This window comes from Lissotriton vulgaris, chromosome 8 (assembly GCF_964263255.1).
Source record: "Lissotriton vulgaris chromosome 8, aLisVul1.2, whole genome shotgun sequence".
Taxonomy (NCBI): Eukaryota; Metazoa; Chordata; class Amphibia; order Caudata; family Salamandridae; genus Lissotriton; species Lissotriton vulgaris.
The window spans coordinates 1,555,025,731-1,555,042,178 of NC_141696.1; the positions used below are offsets into that span (position 1 = coordinate 1,555,025,731).

The following is a 16,448-nucleotide window of genomic DNA, read 5'->3' on the forward strand; positions in this document are numbered from 1 at the left end:
CTTGAATACACACTTCTTCAATGCGATCCCCATTAGGTTCTGTACACACAGGGAGATATTTAAAAACACGTTTTCCCTTTTTGTGAAGAGTGTTTAAAAGTCAGGCTTTCTCTCTCGCAGCTTTAAATTCCTGCCCATCCTGTGCTCCTATGTGAGTTTTAAACATCCCTATCTAGCCCCCCTACACCAACTTAGTGGACCAGGTTGAGCTAGAAAGAGAGGAGGGGTAACAATAGCACTCTGTGTATGCATGATTAGTACTCCACCGACAAATAAAGGTGTATGAAAATGTTAAAAGGAAACCCAAAAATAACACATTAATGAAAAGTCAAGGAAGTCCTGTGACAGACAATAAAGTGCAAGTCACAACATGTGTGAGCATCATCGTTAGGCAGCTGACACTGTGAAGGTTGACACACACTCCTCACAAAATGCTTACTTTCAACATGAGCCAAGTTACATAATCTACAGAGGTCAATTAAAGTATATTACAAATTAAGTAAAAATGAAAGCAAAAGCCTAATAAATGTTAAGGAAATCTTGTGACACAGCCAATAATGCTCAAGTCACACTAGGTGTGTGCATCATGGGTACGCTGTTTATGTAGAATGAAGCATGATCACTTACAAATCACTCAATTCTACAGTTCCATAGTTGCTGTTGAGAGTATCACAAATACAGTGCTCGTGAAGGGTGACACCCTGCTGCTCACAAGAACCCTTTTTCAACGAGTCCTACGACCAGCTGGAAAACAGTGATGGTCATGGTGGGGGTGTCACTGTGCAATTGCAGCGTGCAGACAGCGTGCTCCTACCTCTACTTGTCTATGAACGTTCGAGTCGCTGTAGTTGAATCCTTTAATTTCCCAAATTAAGATGGCGGCCACGCAGGTGACGTCAGCGCGTTGACGCTGCCATCTCAGGCGCATTCCTCCTCCTCGCGCCTAACCGACCCTCCTCACCTCAGCTTGCTCCGGGATGGGGTTCGACCTCAAAATTTCAAGTTAAACGGCGCCGTGATCCTCCAATTGACACGACGATGTGTTTGATGCAACTAATGCGATGCTTATCTTCAATAAAATCACCAACACGGAACATTACATTACTGCAGAATGCAGTGCACATCGCTGCTGGGATCAAAGCTACTTCACATGGTTGCAGGGAGTGGCTGCCCGCCTCCTCGCTAACTATTGTACCCCTGGAATGATGGCAAGACAGTCAGGAGTGAGTTAAATGTTTTTTTCAGGATAGTATTATCCCTACAACAGGAGCGTGGCTATTCCTCGGCCATCCCTAGAGTTACTGACCACTAGAATTACCGCTGGACACTTAAAATGCCGGCTAACCCCACACTTCACCCTCCTACACAGGGCGCTTTACCTCTGGCAGTGCAAGCTTCATAACCACAACAACAAGGCATCACCAGGATGCATCATGAGTTAGTATAAAGAGATCTGTTGCAGACAATACAGCAGGTGATAGTAGATGATGTGGCCCTTTAAGGACTGGAGAAGGAAGGGACAGATAACTTGTATAACAGTGTAAAAGGACCCTTGACTCAAACATACATTAAGCACTCTAATGACAAGAGTTCTGAATGCTGGCAGTTGAGCAGACGTTGTTGCTGAGGTCTTCACCTCTTTGAACTTACGTGAATCCTCTTCTGCATTCAGAGCCTTCTTCACAGTGGAGACGAACGGGTTCTCTAACTGCACAGCATGAAGCCGGACATCTTTACTGAATCTTCCAATAATACTGCATTAGTTGTATGCTCTGGAGTCCTGTTCCACTTCCTGGATTTGGAACAAAATCCAGTTATCCACCATTAGGCCGATCTCTGTGGTGAATTGGAAATGGAAATCAGATGTTTTTCCCTGTAACTGCAGTTGGAGACTGATGGTTGGAGTTTGCCCATAAATGGATGTCAGGCAACGGCCATGTCAAGTAAGGCGACAGAAGCCAGGCAATATTGCCTACTGTGTGCCTGGCTTTTTCATCATAGTATCACCCAATATGGACAACAAACATCACATGGAAGGTATTGGGAGTCACTCTCAGGCCTAGCAATTTGTGGAGCATTTCCTGTGTTCCTTCACATAGCGAGGACAAGGGACAAAAGCAAGTGGCCGATGCCAGGGTGGCCTGAGCAACTCTGCATTTCATGATCTGTGTGCTGCACGTCTGCACTGTTGACAAGCTCTCTTGTTTATTAATCTATTAATTAATGCCTTTCTATATAGTGAGAACATAACCTAAAGGCGTTAGAGCACTGGACAATATAAATGGATACATGCATAAGGTGCAATGAAAAACAGTGTAGTATTATACATCTTGAGGTGCTTATTAGTTCAAAGACTAAACCAGTGAGGTGAAGACTGAGGAGGAGAGGTTAGCTCAAATGTCTTTGAAAGAGATGGGCGTCCAGCTCAGATTTAATGACAGTGCTTGAGGTGGTGGTGCGTAGATTCAGAGGTAAGGAGTTCCAGTCTCTGGTCATGCTTCCTGATAAGGATTATGCCATAAGTCGTTCCTTTTTAAATGGGAGGGGGGTTGGGTGAGTCGGGGTTTTCTGACAGCAATGCTTGGTATTCTGCGATGGTTTATTTTCCACAGATAACTTGAGTCTGTCAGCCAGGTAATGTGGAGTGGAGATGTGTACGGCTTTATGAATGATACAAACCTTCACGTATATGCCTCTGTCTTCAATGGGCAGCCAGTGAAATGAAACCAGTAATGGTCGAATAGGGTCATTCTTTTTAGTTCCAAAGATGAAGCATGTTGCCGAATATAGGAGTGAGTTACGAGGGGTGGGTTGAGTCTTCAAATGACCCATCAGGAACAATGAAGATTGGGAATTCTCATTTCCTATTGTTGACCATGTGCCCAGTGGACCACATCTGTGGCAATGACCTTTGAATTTGGTACTGGCAGAACTCGCTTTCTTCAAGTTGCTTTATTTCTCTTCTTAGCAGTTTTAAACCACTTCCTTTAGCCAGCTCATTGGCGCACACTAAAGAATGTTCAACTTGTTTGGCTATCGCGATAACCTCTGCTAAAGTAGGATCTATGCAAATTTTGTGTATCAGTCTGTCTTGTGTAAAAGAAATCAGACACTCCGAAAGCTCATAGAAGTCTTACACATGTTTAATGCAAAAATAACCAGCAAGCATTAAACATATTCTTAGTGCAAAATTGCATTTAAACGGGCCAGAGCTTTACCCCCTTACCAACTGGGGCACAGGCACAAACAAGCAAGTTCTTGGCTCTTCTCGTGGGAAGGTGTGAGAAGACGTTAAAGAATGGCTACAAAAAGTCTTGATGACTAGATCTGGAGTTCTCGCTTCATTGTGCCAACTTCAGAATGAGGCAGCGCTTACTGAAACAGTTAGGCTAAATGAGCATAGTAGAACATAGGATAACAAAATGGCAGTGCATTTAAAATATGGGTGAAGGTGCAATAATGCTAAGTCTTTAGTGTGCTTTAATCCTCTTGCTCATGGAGGATCCTTCAAATGCCAAAAACAACTTCTGCGATGCCTTGACCAATGTAGCTAACTGGATGAAAGACAAATGCCTCGAACTCAACCACGACAAGACAGAAGAACTGATCTTCAGAAAGAACACCTCCATCTGGGACCATAGCTGGTGTCCAGCAGAACTCGAACCAACACCCACACCGAAAGACCATGCGTGCAACTTTTTTTTTTTAAAAATACATTTTTATTGCAGATTCACAGGAAGCCATCAACAATCAATCGGTTATTTCAAGTGTTAACCCTTATTAGTACATCTCATCATTAGGAAGGAACACATGGGCGTTTAGCCCACACCCTTGAGGTTGGGCGGCAAATTGCGTAAAAAAACCCCAGTAAATATAGACTTGTATACAATTGTGATCATCCAATGACTGTTCCAGGCATCTGCATTTTCGTTTTTACCCCACCCACCCCCCAATAAACCAACAAATACGTAAGTTGCCCTCCAACTCTACATAGGTGATACTAGCAGCAGTGACATTTCCAAAGCCCTCCCCCCATCCCTCCGTGTCCATAGAGTCTGTCATAATTCGGACTCTCAGATCTACAGAGCCACGTAGTACTCATCGCTTGCCCCTTCTAGTACCTTATCCATATATTAGTGAAGTCATGGATGTCCCCAAGGCCTAACCTACCCCCCACCTAAAGAAGGACTTCCTCACAACCCCCCCGTCTAGCCCTTGGTAATGTCGCCATTTGGACCAAACTCCCGGGAATTTTTTGGGGCACCTTCTTGCCTTATAAGTAACCCTCTCAGCTGCCATATACAGGTCTAATCCTATTCTCCACTCCTCCAGTCCCGGTGGTTCTGGTGCCCCCCAATGTTTTGCGATGTCCCTTTTTGCTACCACCAGCGCAAGGACTAGGAATGTAAGTAGTGGACGGGTCAGGTCTACCTCATTAGTCATGCCTAGCAGTGCCAGCTTGGGATCCAGTGGGATCGGGGCCTCCAGAACCTCTTCCAGCTCCCTGAATACCTGTGTCCAATATGTTTGTATCGTGTCGCACGTCCAAATGGTATGCTAAAAGTCCCCCTCGCCCTGGTGGCATCGAAGACACCGCGGGTCGTCTACCCTCCCCATTTTGTGAAGCCGCTTTCTATCATAGTATGTTCTGTGGAGTACGTTGAATTGAATGAGTCTCAGTCTTGATTTGATTGCTACCTCTCGTGGATGCATCAGCACCGACCATGCGTGCAACTTAAGCATCATCCTGACAGCGAACTGACCATGAAATGACATTGCCGCCTCCTGCTTCCACATCCTCCGCACGCTCTGCAGAATCTTCAGATGCACCTCAGTCAATTACAGAAAGACGTTCAATCAATCAATCAATCAATCAGCGAATTTGTGTAGCGCGCTACTCACCCACTAGGGTCTCAAGGCGCTGGGGGGAGTCGCTACTGCTTGTACAGCCAGGTCTTGAGTTGTTTCCTGAAGGAGAGATGATCCTGGGTCAGCCGTAGGTGGGTGGGGAGGGAGTTCCATGTCTTGGCGGCCAGGTAGGAGAAGGATCTTCCTCCAGCGGTGGTTCTGCGAATTTGTGGGACGCTGGCGAGGGCGAGGCTGGCGGATCGGAGCTGGTGGGTGGGCGTGTAGAATGTGAGGCGGTTGTTGAGGTATTTGGGGGCCCGTGTCATGGAGAGCCTTGTGTGCGTGGGTGAGGAGTCTGAACGTGATCCTCTTGTTGACGGGGAGCCAGTGCAGGTCTCTCAGATGGGCGGAGATGTGTCCGTGACGGGGGATGTCCAGGTTGAGACGTGCGGAAGCATTCTGTATCCGTTGGAGTCTTTTCTGGAGTTTGGCTGTGGTACTGGTGTAGAGGGTGTTACCGTAGTCTAGTCGGCAGGTGACGAGGACCTGGGTGACCGTCTTCCTGCTTTCGGTGGGGAGGCCAATGGGCAGGGGGTACAGAAGGAAAGGGGGCAGGGCCGCGGGGGACCAGCTGCGCGAAGCGGGGAACAGGGGGGGCACACACAACAGACAGGGATACAAAACAGCAACTATAATACAAAATGAAAATAAATGCACAAATAACAAATTACAGTGTGGGCAGACAGCAGTAGGAAAGGAGTAGGCAGCAGCAGGGGGACACCGAGGTCAAGGGCGAACCTTCGGCGCCGGGGGCAGAACGCGGTTACAGCTGAGGAGCCGTGCGGCGTGGGGGGTGGCCTGGATACACACAAACCCTTGTCACCAGTCACTTCGGCTATGGCAATGCTTTACACCGGCATCTCCACACAGCTCCGCAGAACACTGCAGATCATACAAAACATGCCAGCCAGACTCATCCTGGACCTCCCCAAACGGACCCACATCACTCCCCACCACAGAAACCTACAGTGGCTCCCCATCCAGAAAAGATTCCAGTTCAAGATCCTCACGCAGACCTACAAAGCTCTACATGATCAAGGAGCATTCTACATCAACTGTTAACTGAGCTTCCATCTTCCCACAAAACACCTGCCCTCCTCGCCTTCCCTCGCATACACCCCAAACATCCCTTGCAGCCACAGCAGAGGCCGCTCCTTCTCCTACATCGCTGCGAAGACCTGGAATGACTTGCCACTTCACCTCCGAACAGCAAAGTCCCTGGGAGACTTCAGAAAGAAGCTCAAGATCTGGCTTATGGAATGAGACGCAACACCATCAGCACCCAGATACCCTTAGGGGTCATAGTGCTGCAATTTAAAAATGCTGTTTGATTGATTGCTGATTGATAAGCAGGTATAAAAATAAAATCACTGTTAATAATACAAACAGATAGGTACAGCAAAAATTAATTCCTCACTAGTCTGCATCTAAAAAATAAACAGGTCCCTCATTCTCTAATCTAAAGTTGCTCCATCTGGGGCAAGAAGGTGTGTGTTTCGCCAGACCATAAACAGAAGAGGTGTTTACCAAAAAGGGCTTTATGTGGTGTTCACGAGCATCAGCAAGTGGATTCTGGAATTACATGATTTCTGTATTCACATTGAGTACATCACAGAGGTGGACAGCTTCAAATAAGGTTGTGTATCTCGTTTGTTTACAAGGAATGCATTTGAAGCAGAGGAAGATTTTCATGATGACACTGAAGTTTGTGGTATTACTGACAACTTAATTTCCCATTCATTTGTGGCAAGAACTTCAGTAGAGGAGCAGAGTTTTACATAAAATATGGGAGGCTGTTAAGACAGGGTAAGTTAAAATGCCAATCAGGGATTATCCAATTCTACTTGTTTTAGAAGTCAGAGCACATACAGTGGGTGCTGGAAGGCAGTGCCCCAGTTCCCCAAAAGTCCAAACACCAGCAGCATCGGTCCAAAAGCTGGAAGGTGAATGTTGGAAAATTGCCCTCTCTCGAGGGCCAACGGAATTGTTTTTGCCTATCTCCCCCTCTTTTTCAGAGTTCTTTTTTTTGCTTTTGGACTCTGGGCACCTTACCACTATTGACCAGTGCTAAAGTGCATGTACTCTCTCCTCTAAACATGATATAATTTGTTAATACCTTTTTGGCATATTTGATTTACTTGTAAGTCCCTTGAAAAGTGGTATCCCATATACCCAGGGTCTGCAAGTTAAATGCTACTAGTGGCCCTGAAGCACTGATTGTGCCACCCACAGACGTAGCCTATCAAACCTGTCTTAGGCCTGCCAACGCAGTGCCTGTGTGTGCAGTTTACTGCCACTTTAACTTGGAATTTAAAACTACTCGCCACACTCAAAACTCCCAGTTCATCACACATATGTCACTCCTAAGATAGGCCCTAGGTAGCCCTAAGGGCAGGGTGCTTTTGCTGTGTAAATGTAAGGTGGGACATGTACTGGCATGTTTTGCATGTCCTGATAGTGACAAACAACCTATTTAATTTTTAACTACTGCGAGGCCTACTCCACTCATAGGTTAGCATTGGGCATTCCTTAATACACTTTTAAACTGTAATTCCTGATCACAGAAGAGTAGTTTTTTCATGTTTCATATGTTTGTCATGGTAATGACAAATCCTCCTTACTGGTAATGTTGGATTTGGCATTGCTATTTTTGAAATGCCACTTTTAGAAAGTGGACATTTCTCTGTGCTTATAACTCTGTGTGCTTGACAGTCTGTCTCCAATATATGTCTGGTGTGAGTGAGAGCTGGACTCTGTCTTCTCTCCACGTGTTTTCCAAAGGCTTGTTGGCTTAACATCAGTTGCTTGAGACCATGGATAGAAACGTCTCTACACCTCCTCCTGTGCCTGGCTTAATGGAAGTGGCCCATGTGCTTGAAAAACGTTTTTCAGTGCATCATGTAGCTGTGTGTAGCAGATCTGGTACATCAATCTGGTTGCTGGGATAAAATCTGCGCATATCTTTAGAACAAGCACTTAGTCTCCAAGGATCGGCACGTTGCACAGCGAACCACTGCCACTGCAGCTTGGTGAGATCGACGCATCCCCTCGACAGTGTGGCAGAATCTGGCGCATTACTTGAAGCCTCTCGACTCCGGCACCTGTCTTCAGGACTGACACATCGTCTTCACTGAGTGGAGAAGATCAATGCATCCTGCACTTCGGCCTAGACATTGACGCAGTTCATTGTTTGCAACCAGAAAAGGTTCTTTGTTCACTGGGGCCTGTATGGGTCCTGAAGCCAGCCAGGCTCCTCATTACTCTGCCCAAACTTTAACTTTGCCCCAATCCAGTGTGACCAAAAGGAACTTTTTTAGCGCTACTTGCTTCTAAGCACTTTACAGCATTTTATTCTTTTAAAAATCAATATCTCTGACACTAGCCCAGGATAATGGTAACAGAAGAGACAAGGCCCAGTCCGGATAAACGACACTAAAGCAGGGTGGGAGACGGTGGTAAACAAAAGTCTGGTGCAACTATGGTGAGATGGGACGAACTGATTATCCAGATAACCAATATGACTCATTGTAAAGAAATCACGGTCAGTGTAATAGAACATGATGTAATGGAGAATGTTTTGATTTACTATGCAAAATTGAAAAAAAATTCTCCCCCCCCTTTGTCCCCCCCCCAAAAAAAAATCAATATCTCAACTTCTATACATTTGAGTTTTGTCGCTTTGGTCTTGTTTTGTTCCGAATATAATAATCTATTTTTCTAATCCTGCTTGGAGTCCTTTTATGGTGTATTAATTGTGTTACTGTGTGTATGTGTGTGTTTCACACATACTTTACACATTGCCTCTTTAGATAAGTCTGACTGCCCTGTGCCAAGCTACCAGTAGGTGAGCACAGGCAGTCTTTTAGTGTGTGTCTAGCTTACTCTGACTGGAGTGGCATTTCTTGCCTGGCTGTGTGTATACCTCAGCTGGTATTTAGAGACTTTTTCAACCATAAAACACATATAGCTCCAGAGTTTCAGTGGTACCAACTGGCTTCATGTTTCCAACTTTTGGTTTCATGTCAGCAGCTGCAGTTTCAGCTTTGTCCCACATGGAGAGGGGTATTTCATCAGGTAAATGACAAAGTCCCCTTTTGGACCAGAAGATTTTTTTTTACTTTTCTACGTCCAGACTCCAGTTGGACAAATTTACTTCGTGCACTTGGTGCACCATCGCTGTCTGCCTCACATTACACCTGGGTCCCGGTTTACCTCAGTTTTTAACTGCCATTGGCAGCTTAAGCTTTTTGATGCAATTTCCCCTTAAATCTTTAAAACCATATATCAATGGTTCTACTTATTGGATTGTTTTGGGTGTTATTTAATTCATTAAATGTAACTTTACTTTTTTTAAATGGACTAGGATTTTTATTGAGTGGAGTTTATGACTTAACTGTTTTGGTACTTCTAAATATTTTACAAATTTTTATTAAGTTAAGCATGTCTGCTCTGTGCCGTAGCTGCCAGGGGTTGAGCTCAGGTTTAAAATACTGAAAACTTTAACTGGACCTAAGTGGATAGAGACTTTATTACTTGAGGTACACACCAATCCACCCCAACTAACTAACCACTTTCTCAAATTTTTCAACTATATCTATTTTTTCAAATATAGGATATTTAAATGGTTGTTTGTAATTGCAGATTATTGTCTGCAATGCTCGAGAGGCCATGCCTAAGCTTCCTTTTTCATATTAATCTTTAACAGTAGGCCATAGTTTCATCATTATTGGAACAATACACGTATCCAGTCATGTGCCATACCTCGCATAGGTTCACTTTAATGTACGCAGCCAAAACCATTGAGCTGGGAAGTTACTAGACAACATATATGTTCCATCATTCCCCCTAAAGTCTCTCTATAAATACCTGCTCTGTGCATTTCAATCATCAAGGAAAACTAGTGTCGCCCTCTATGAACCATGAACCATGTGCCAATATTCAATACAAATCAAAATATAGCCAATAATACTTCCATATTCTCAGACGTGTTGGTTAGAGCTATGGGGAGGCAGAAAAATGTTCTTCCATTGATTATCATGAGCAATGATTTACACAATATAGGGCCAGATGTAGGTCGCCCAATACCGGTCGAAGTTACCAAATTTCGGCCGTTACCGACCGGTATTTGGCTTTTCAGATGTAGGTGGCATGATTCCTGGATTTGGTATTTTACCGAATCAGTAATTTAAGGAATCGGTAAATTACCGAATTCTTAACATACCGATTCGGTAAATTACCGAATCCGTAACATAGGGAGCACTCAAGTTAGTGCATTCCTGAGTTAAGGATTCGTTATTTACCACCAACTACAAGTTGGTGGTAAATATCGAAAACGTTTGAAAAAGCAATTATTTTGCTTTTACAACAGTGCGATGTGGCATATGTGTGCCACATGTGCACCCATGCACTATTCGGGGGTGCAACAGGGTGTCAATGTGACACCCTGCCACCCTTGAAAATTTTCCCCATATTACCAATTCGGTATTTACCGAATCGGTAATACTGAATGGCTTCCCATTCATTCCTATGGGCCTCCATCAGGCCCATAGGAATGAATGGGAATTACCGAATCGGTAAATACCGATTCTTAATTACCAAATCCCACCGATTCGGTAAAATTTACCGAATAATTATCTGCATCCCATTTACCTATTCTTAAATACTGAATCGGTAACATTCAGTATTTAAGAATAGGTAAATTGAGATTACCTACATCTGGCCCATAGTAGTTAGTTTTGAACAGGAGCTCTTCTGTATGAGACTGGGATGGTGTATACCCCCGAGTGGTTGGAAAGAGGAGATTTGTCAGGGTTTCTAAATCCTAGGTTGGTATTCGCAACAGTCTCTCACGGTTCGACGCATGGATCAATTGCCAGAATTATTTTACTAAATTGGAAAGGTTGCTCTCTAGTGATATATGCGGATCCAACCTGTGCGAGCACAACACAGTTCTACCAAGACACATCAGTATATTTATTGTGCACTAAAATGGCAGGAAATGCTGAACCACCGGGTGTGCCTTTCCTCTGATCCCCTTACTGTATTTGAGGAAGAGGTCCTTGCCGAGTAGGGTAACAATTTTCTGTTTGGTTCTTGGAGTCACGGAAAACCTGGACACTGTGGAGTGTGGCAGACCTTACAGAAAATCAAGGAACTACTAAGAATAACATACTTGCAGATGAAGAAGGCGGCAACAGCTACAGCAAGTGAGCGGAAGATGAAAATATCCAGCAGATATTTGTCAGCGTCCCGGACCATGGTGCCCCTAGAGAAGTGGAGAAGAAAGGAAGACCAGTAAACATCAGAACAAGCATTTACACATGAAGCAGCTAAGGGGAGTCTAACTCTGTTGGCCATAAATAACTTCACATTTCAGATTGTGGCAGTTTCAAAAGGCAAACTGAAAGCGCAGTTACAGCCTGGGCGGTAAATTTCATTCCGCTCGTGGAAATTGTGATGATTTGACAAAAATGTCAAAACGTTCACAATCTGCTGCGAAACGGATGTTTTTTCTTGCTCGCGCTTTAAAAATGCGTTCTCGCATGCGCACTAGCGTCCCTGCGTTCGCCGACGATATTTCCTATGTTGGATTATTAGTAGACGCTATCCAGCGTTTAAGGAGGCTACATCAAGTAAATTATTTCATTTTCTATACTTCAGAAAGACTTTGCAAAAAAAACCTTGGCATAATATTAATTTGGGGTAAGACCCCTGAAAAGGAGTCCCACCAAAAAGCCGGAACCAGCAGTCTTGCAATAAAACATTTACTCCAGCCAACATGAACCTGCACCTCCTGGATTGCTTGCCTGCCTTTGGGTGAAGCTTCCTTTCTCCTTTCATGCCCCTTACAGATTATTACCCCGGGTCAGAAGGGCTCCTAACACTAACACCAATCATGGTGCAACATTTCAGATTGTTAACTTTCATATTAATGTATGCCCTGAAACTTCACAGAGCAGGTATCTTTCCTAACTGAACTGGCAGGCAGAACATCTCAGATTTGTTATATTTACATCAGTAGTAAGGTAGACATTCTTTCATGTGTTTTAGTACTGACAAGTCCTGCTTTGGGAAGTAACTTGCATTTTGTGCAAGCTTTGTGAGATAAAATAAGGTCAAACATCATACAGAAGAAATTGACAAAGATTTAGAATCAATGGCAAGCAAGTAGTAAAAAAAAATGCTAGTATGGCTTTTGCAAAACGAGTAAATTGAGAATAGCAGAAAAGGGGAAAGAGGAATGTTTGCTTGTGTTCAGGCTTCAGTGAAGAGCACTGTGTGTGAAGTTGGAAAGCTAGGAATACAAATGTAAAACTGGTGAAATCTGGGGGAATAGAATACAGTAACATTTGTATGGCTGTGGGTTTTTGATAGAGTGAAGTGGAGTGTGTTAAAGGTTGTGTAGCCTTCTAATCTACAGCACAAAACATATTGTAGTCCTCTCAGTGCTTTGATGCTCTCTTTGTACTAGTGTCATATGTTAAATCCAGTGCAGGCTTCAGGGCAGTGCGACCGGTGCGGCCGCACTGGGCCCTGACCTGTGAAGGGATCGCTGACCTCATTGGGTACGCTGTGTTTAGCAATAACTTATGATTGGAGAGATGAGGGGCGCTTTTGCCTCGTGGTAGTGACAGCGGCAGCCGGCACAGTAAGCACGATGAGACGGGAGAGGGCGTGGCAGCGAAGGAAGTCGGCAGACAACGAAATAGGTATTACTCATTTATTTAATTATACCTATTCCATCGTCTGTCGAGTTCCCTGCCCTGCCCCGCCCCGCCCCACTGTGTTTACCTGTGCCAGCCACCGCTAGGTAGTGAGAGAATCCGAGAAAGAGGTCATGGGGTGAGGGCGCCAAAAATGTTTGTCGCAGCAGGCATTTGTAAATGTTATTAATTATAGCACCTCAGAACAGATCTTTAACACTTTATGTGCTGAAAGTTCCTTCTAAAACCCCAACATCCCCACCCGCTGCCAATACTGCTGAGTTATTTAGGTCTCGCGTGGCGTCGGGAGCGCACATGCGCACTCAAGCTCGTGAGATTTAATGACTTTAGTGTACTTCTCTAGCGAGGGTTAAGCCCCACCCCTCTTCTCCATTGGCTGGCCTCCTAAACGGTGGCATTCCAGCCGCCTTCAGCCCGGCTTGCCTGAATCCAGTGGCAAAGTGAGCAAGGGACTCACGTCTGAGCATACCCTGCAACACTTATGGCAGCGAAAAGCGGTACAAAAAGAGGTGGTGATGGACGGAGCCCCAGGCTCTCCACATCACTGGGGTCAAGCTATGCAGGCTGAAGAAGGGTGATAGCCAGAAACCGGTCCTTGAATGCTTGATTCCGGTCTAGGAAAGACATGGCTTGGTAGTTCGGGCTGGACTGTTCCCATGAGGCACAGGGTCAATGCTGATTTGCATATAGCCATTGTCTGACCTAGGGTGGTGTGGAGTGCAAAAAAACGATGGATTTAGGCCCAGATCTTTGTACTGGGGTGAATGTAAGACATTGTTCTGCATTCTGTCCATCAACTGTGTTTTTTGCAATTTTCACCCGAGTGGGCTGGGTATGCTCAGACGTGAGTCCCAGGCTCTCCACGTCACTGGAGTCAAGCTATCCAGGCTGAAGAAGGCTGATAGCCAGAAACCGGTCCTTGGATGCTTGATTCCGGTCTAGGAAAGACATGGCTTGGTAGTTCGGGCTGGACTGTTCCCATGAGGCACAGGGTCAAGGCTGATTTGCATATAGCCATTTTCTGACCAAGGGTGGTGTGGAGTGCCAAAAAACGATGGATTTAGGCCCAGATCTTTGTACTGGGGTGAATGTAAGACATTGTTCTGCATTCTGTCCATCAACTGTGTTTTTTGCCTTAATTTCCCTGTGCCTACCAAAACAAATTAATGAGTCCTTGTGTAATGTAACCGGTGCTCATGTAAAGAGCTCCAATACCTTTGGGTCGAGTTTGTGCTATATAAATGTGCAAAAAAAAGCAACACACTGTCTGCGATTGGTCTTATCCAAACCGCAAAAAGCAAAGAAAAACAAAGCAAGTAAAAAGTGAAAATCGTAAAAAATTGTTTAAAAAGTGGGGGAAAGTCGTATGAGTTTATATGTGCATTCCTTTATGTTGCTTTGCGGGCGATAAATTAATACCCTCAAATACAGTACTTTCCTGCCCGTTCTCATTAGATTTAGCCAATTATCTTGAGCTCCATGGAAAATAAACGGTATGCATTGTGACAGGAATTCACAAATGTAACATATTGTTTACAATTTTCATTACCCACAACTTGTTTGAGTTAAACTAACTATAGGCGCCAGAGTTATTCTTGCATTCTATTCTTTATGGTGATTTAGAATTCATTTAGATAATACTTCTTATGCTGGCATGTATCTTTTAGCCACATATCTGTATATACCAAACAAGCACTGTACCTTACTATGGTCTTGTAACTGATGTAACTTTTAACGCAACGATCCTAAATGTAAAGCGCTCTGATACCCTATTGGGTCTAGTTGCGCTTTATAAAACTTTATAAATAAATAAAATAAAAGGGGGCTACTACAACTACAGTGTGAATCCATTATATCCGCCCTTAACTTTACCCACCAGACTAAAAAGGTTGTGGCAACGTGCTTTGGATCCTTCGGAACCTCAAGCCGATCCTAAAGTGTTTCGACCCCCAGATGCGCTAGCTTGTGGTGCAGTCAGCCATTCTCTCACGGCTGGACTACGCAAACTCCCTACTTTTAGGGGTGAACCAGGCTGAAAAATCAAGACTGCAACGAGTCCAGAATGCAGCGGCAAGAGCCTTGACAGGTCTCCCTCGATTTAAATCAGTGACAAGCACGCTCACTAAACTCCACTGGCTCCCGGTAGAGAAGAGGATTCATTTCAAGACCTTATGTCTCGCATTCAAGGTCTTGAAAACTGCCTCTACACCTATGCTGAGCCCACTTTTAACAACATACACACCCCGACGTGTCCTCTGATATGGAAGGCCAAAACTTGGCAGTTGTACCCCGTTTCAAGTTGGCCCGGATGAGCGGCCGCTCCTTCCGGTACCTCGCAGCTAATCTCTGGAATGCTTTACCTTCCCAAATTCGTGGTCTCAATGACCTGCTGTCATTTAGAAAGGCCATACAAACCCACCTCTTCTGCTAAACCATCTATGTGTGTGAATTCTAGGTTTCCATCTGCTGTGGCTTACTTTCCTTTCTTTCTGTAAAGCGCCGGGACGCCCCTTTGCTGGGGCAGCCGTGCGCTATAAAAGACCATATAACATAACATAACATATTCTTCGGACAATAATACGTAAGATTTACACTGAGTCAACAATTTGTCTTCAGCTCGAGATGCCATACATCTATAATACCCGATCACGAGAATAGGAAAGTTCAGATTTCCCATATGTATAGTTATTATGTAGCAGTATACACATGCTCCGACATGCGCTTTTTTCAAGTGTGCACTATACCAAATCAAAAGGAAAAGTAAGCACATTGTGTTCATTTTATTTATTTATTTAATGCGATTTTATATAGCGCAAACATTACCCGAAGGTGTCAGAGTGCTTTACCAAAGAATCAGTTGCTGATACACAAGGATTTTGGATTACATGAGTTACATAAGAGATACAAACAGAAAAAAATTGCAAATGTACAAGGTTTAAAGTCACTCAGAGAAGAGATATAAACAGGAAAAAAAATCATATGTACAAGTTGTAAAGTCACTCAAGGAAAGATACGAACAGATAAACTCTAAAATCACATAGGAATGTTTGTGTGAGTACAAAGGTAAATGTAAATGTAAATGTCATGGTACTTATAGAGCGCACTGTCACCAGACGGTCACTTTGTGGTGTAACCTATTCGGCTTCCTGGCACTGATACTCATACCGCTGTGGAACCCCTCCTGGCTTTCCCTGTGAAGTGTCCACTCCTGGGCACCCCAGGGTGAAGCCAGGCATCCTTAGCGCTGTTGGGGCCGGTGTGGAGGCTAAGCAAGCTATTGCCCAAAGTTGCAGCGTGGGGCCCGTGATTAGAATAGGCACCGAGACGAGAATTAACAGGTCCGAGGAAATTGAGCCCGAGACCCCGCCGAGGCGGGAATCGAACCCTGCATCAGGGTCTGCCGCTCTAACCATTGAGCCACACTCCTCCACAGGTCTACTACATATACTAGTGGTTAGAGGTCTATATATACAAATAGTAAATTCACACAGGATTACATTTTAACAGCGATTAGGCTTGGACAATGATATAATACATATATATATATATATATATATATATATATATATATATATATATATATATATATATATATATACACACACATACATATACACACATAAACATACATACATACATATTTAAGGCAGTCCAGCAAAAAGAGAAAAACTATCGAGGGTCATCAGGAGGAGTGGGGAGGGAAGAAGGAACGTAACAAAGGTTAAACAAAATGGTGGGTCCGGGTCGTGGGTATAGATGGAGACCATCTCCAAAAATGGCGAGATGCACAAAAGTCACCAAAGTCAAGATCAAGAT

At 44.2% G+C, this 16,448-nt stretch overlaps 1 protein-coding gene across 2 annotated transcripts in view; it reads right to left on the reverse strand.

The window, feature by feature from the left end:
• LOC147700380 (histo-blood group ABO system transferase-like) overlaps positions 1-16,448 on the reverse strand; it is a 233,815-nt gene that overhangs the window by 129,226 nt on the left and 88,141 nt on the right. For both annotated transcript variants that reach the window (XM_086935744.1, XM_086935743.1), the window contains exon 3: positions 11,081-11,173. In XM_086935744.1, the coding sequence (XP_086791870.1) occupies positions 11,081-11,173 (93 nt within the window). The remainder of the gene's footprint in view (positions 1-11,080; positions 11,174-16,448) is intronic.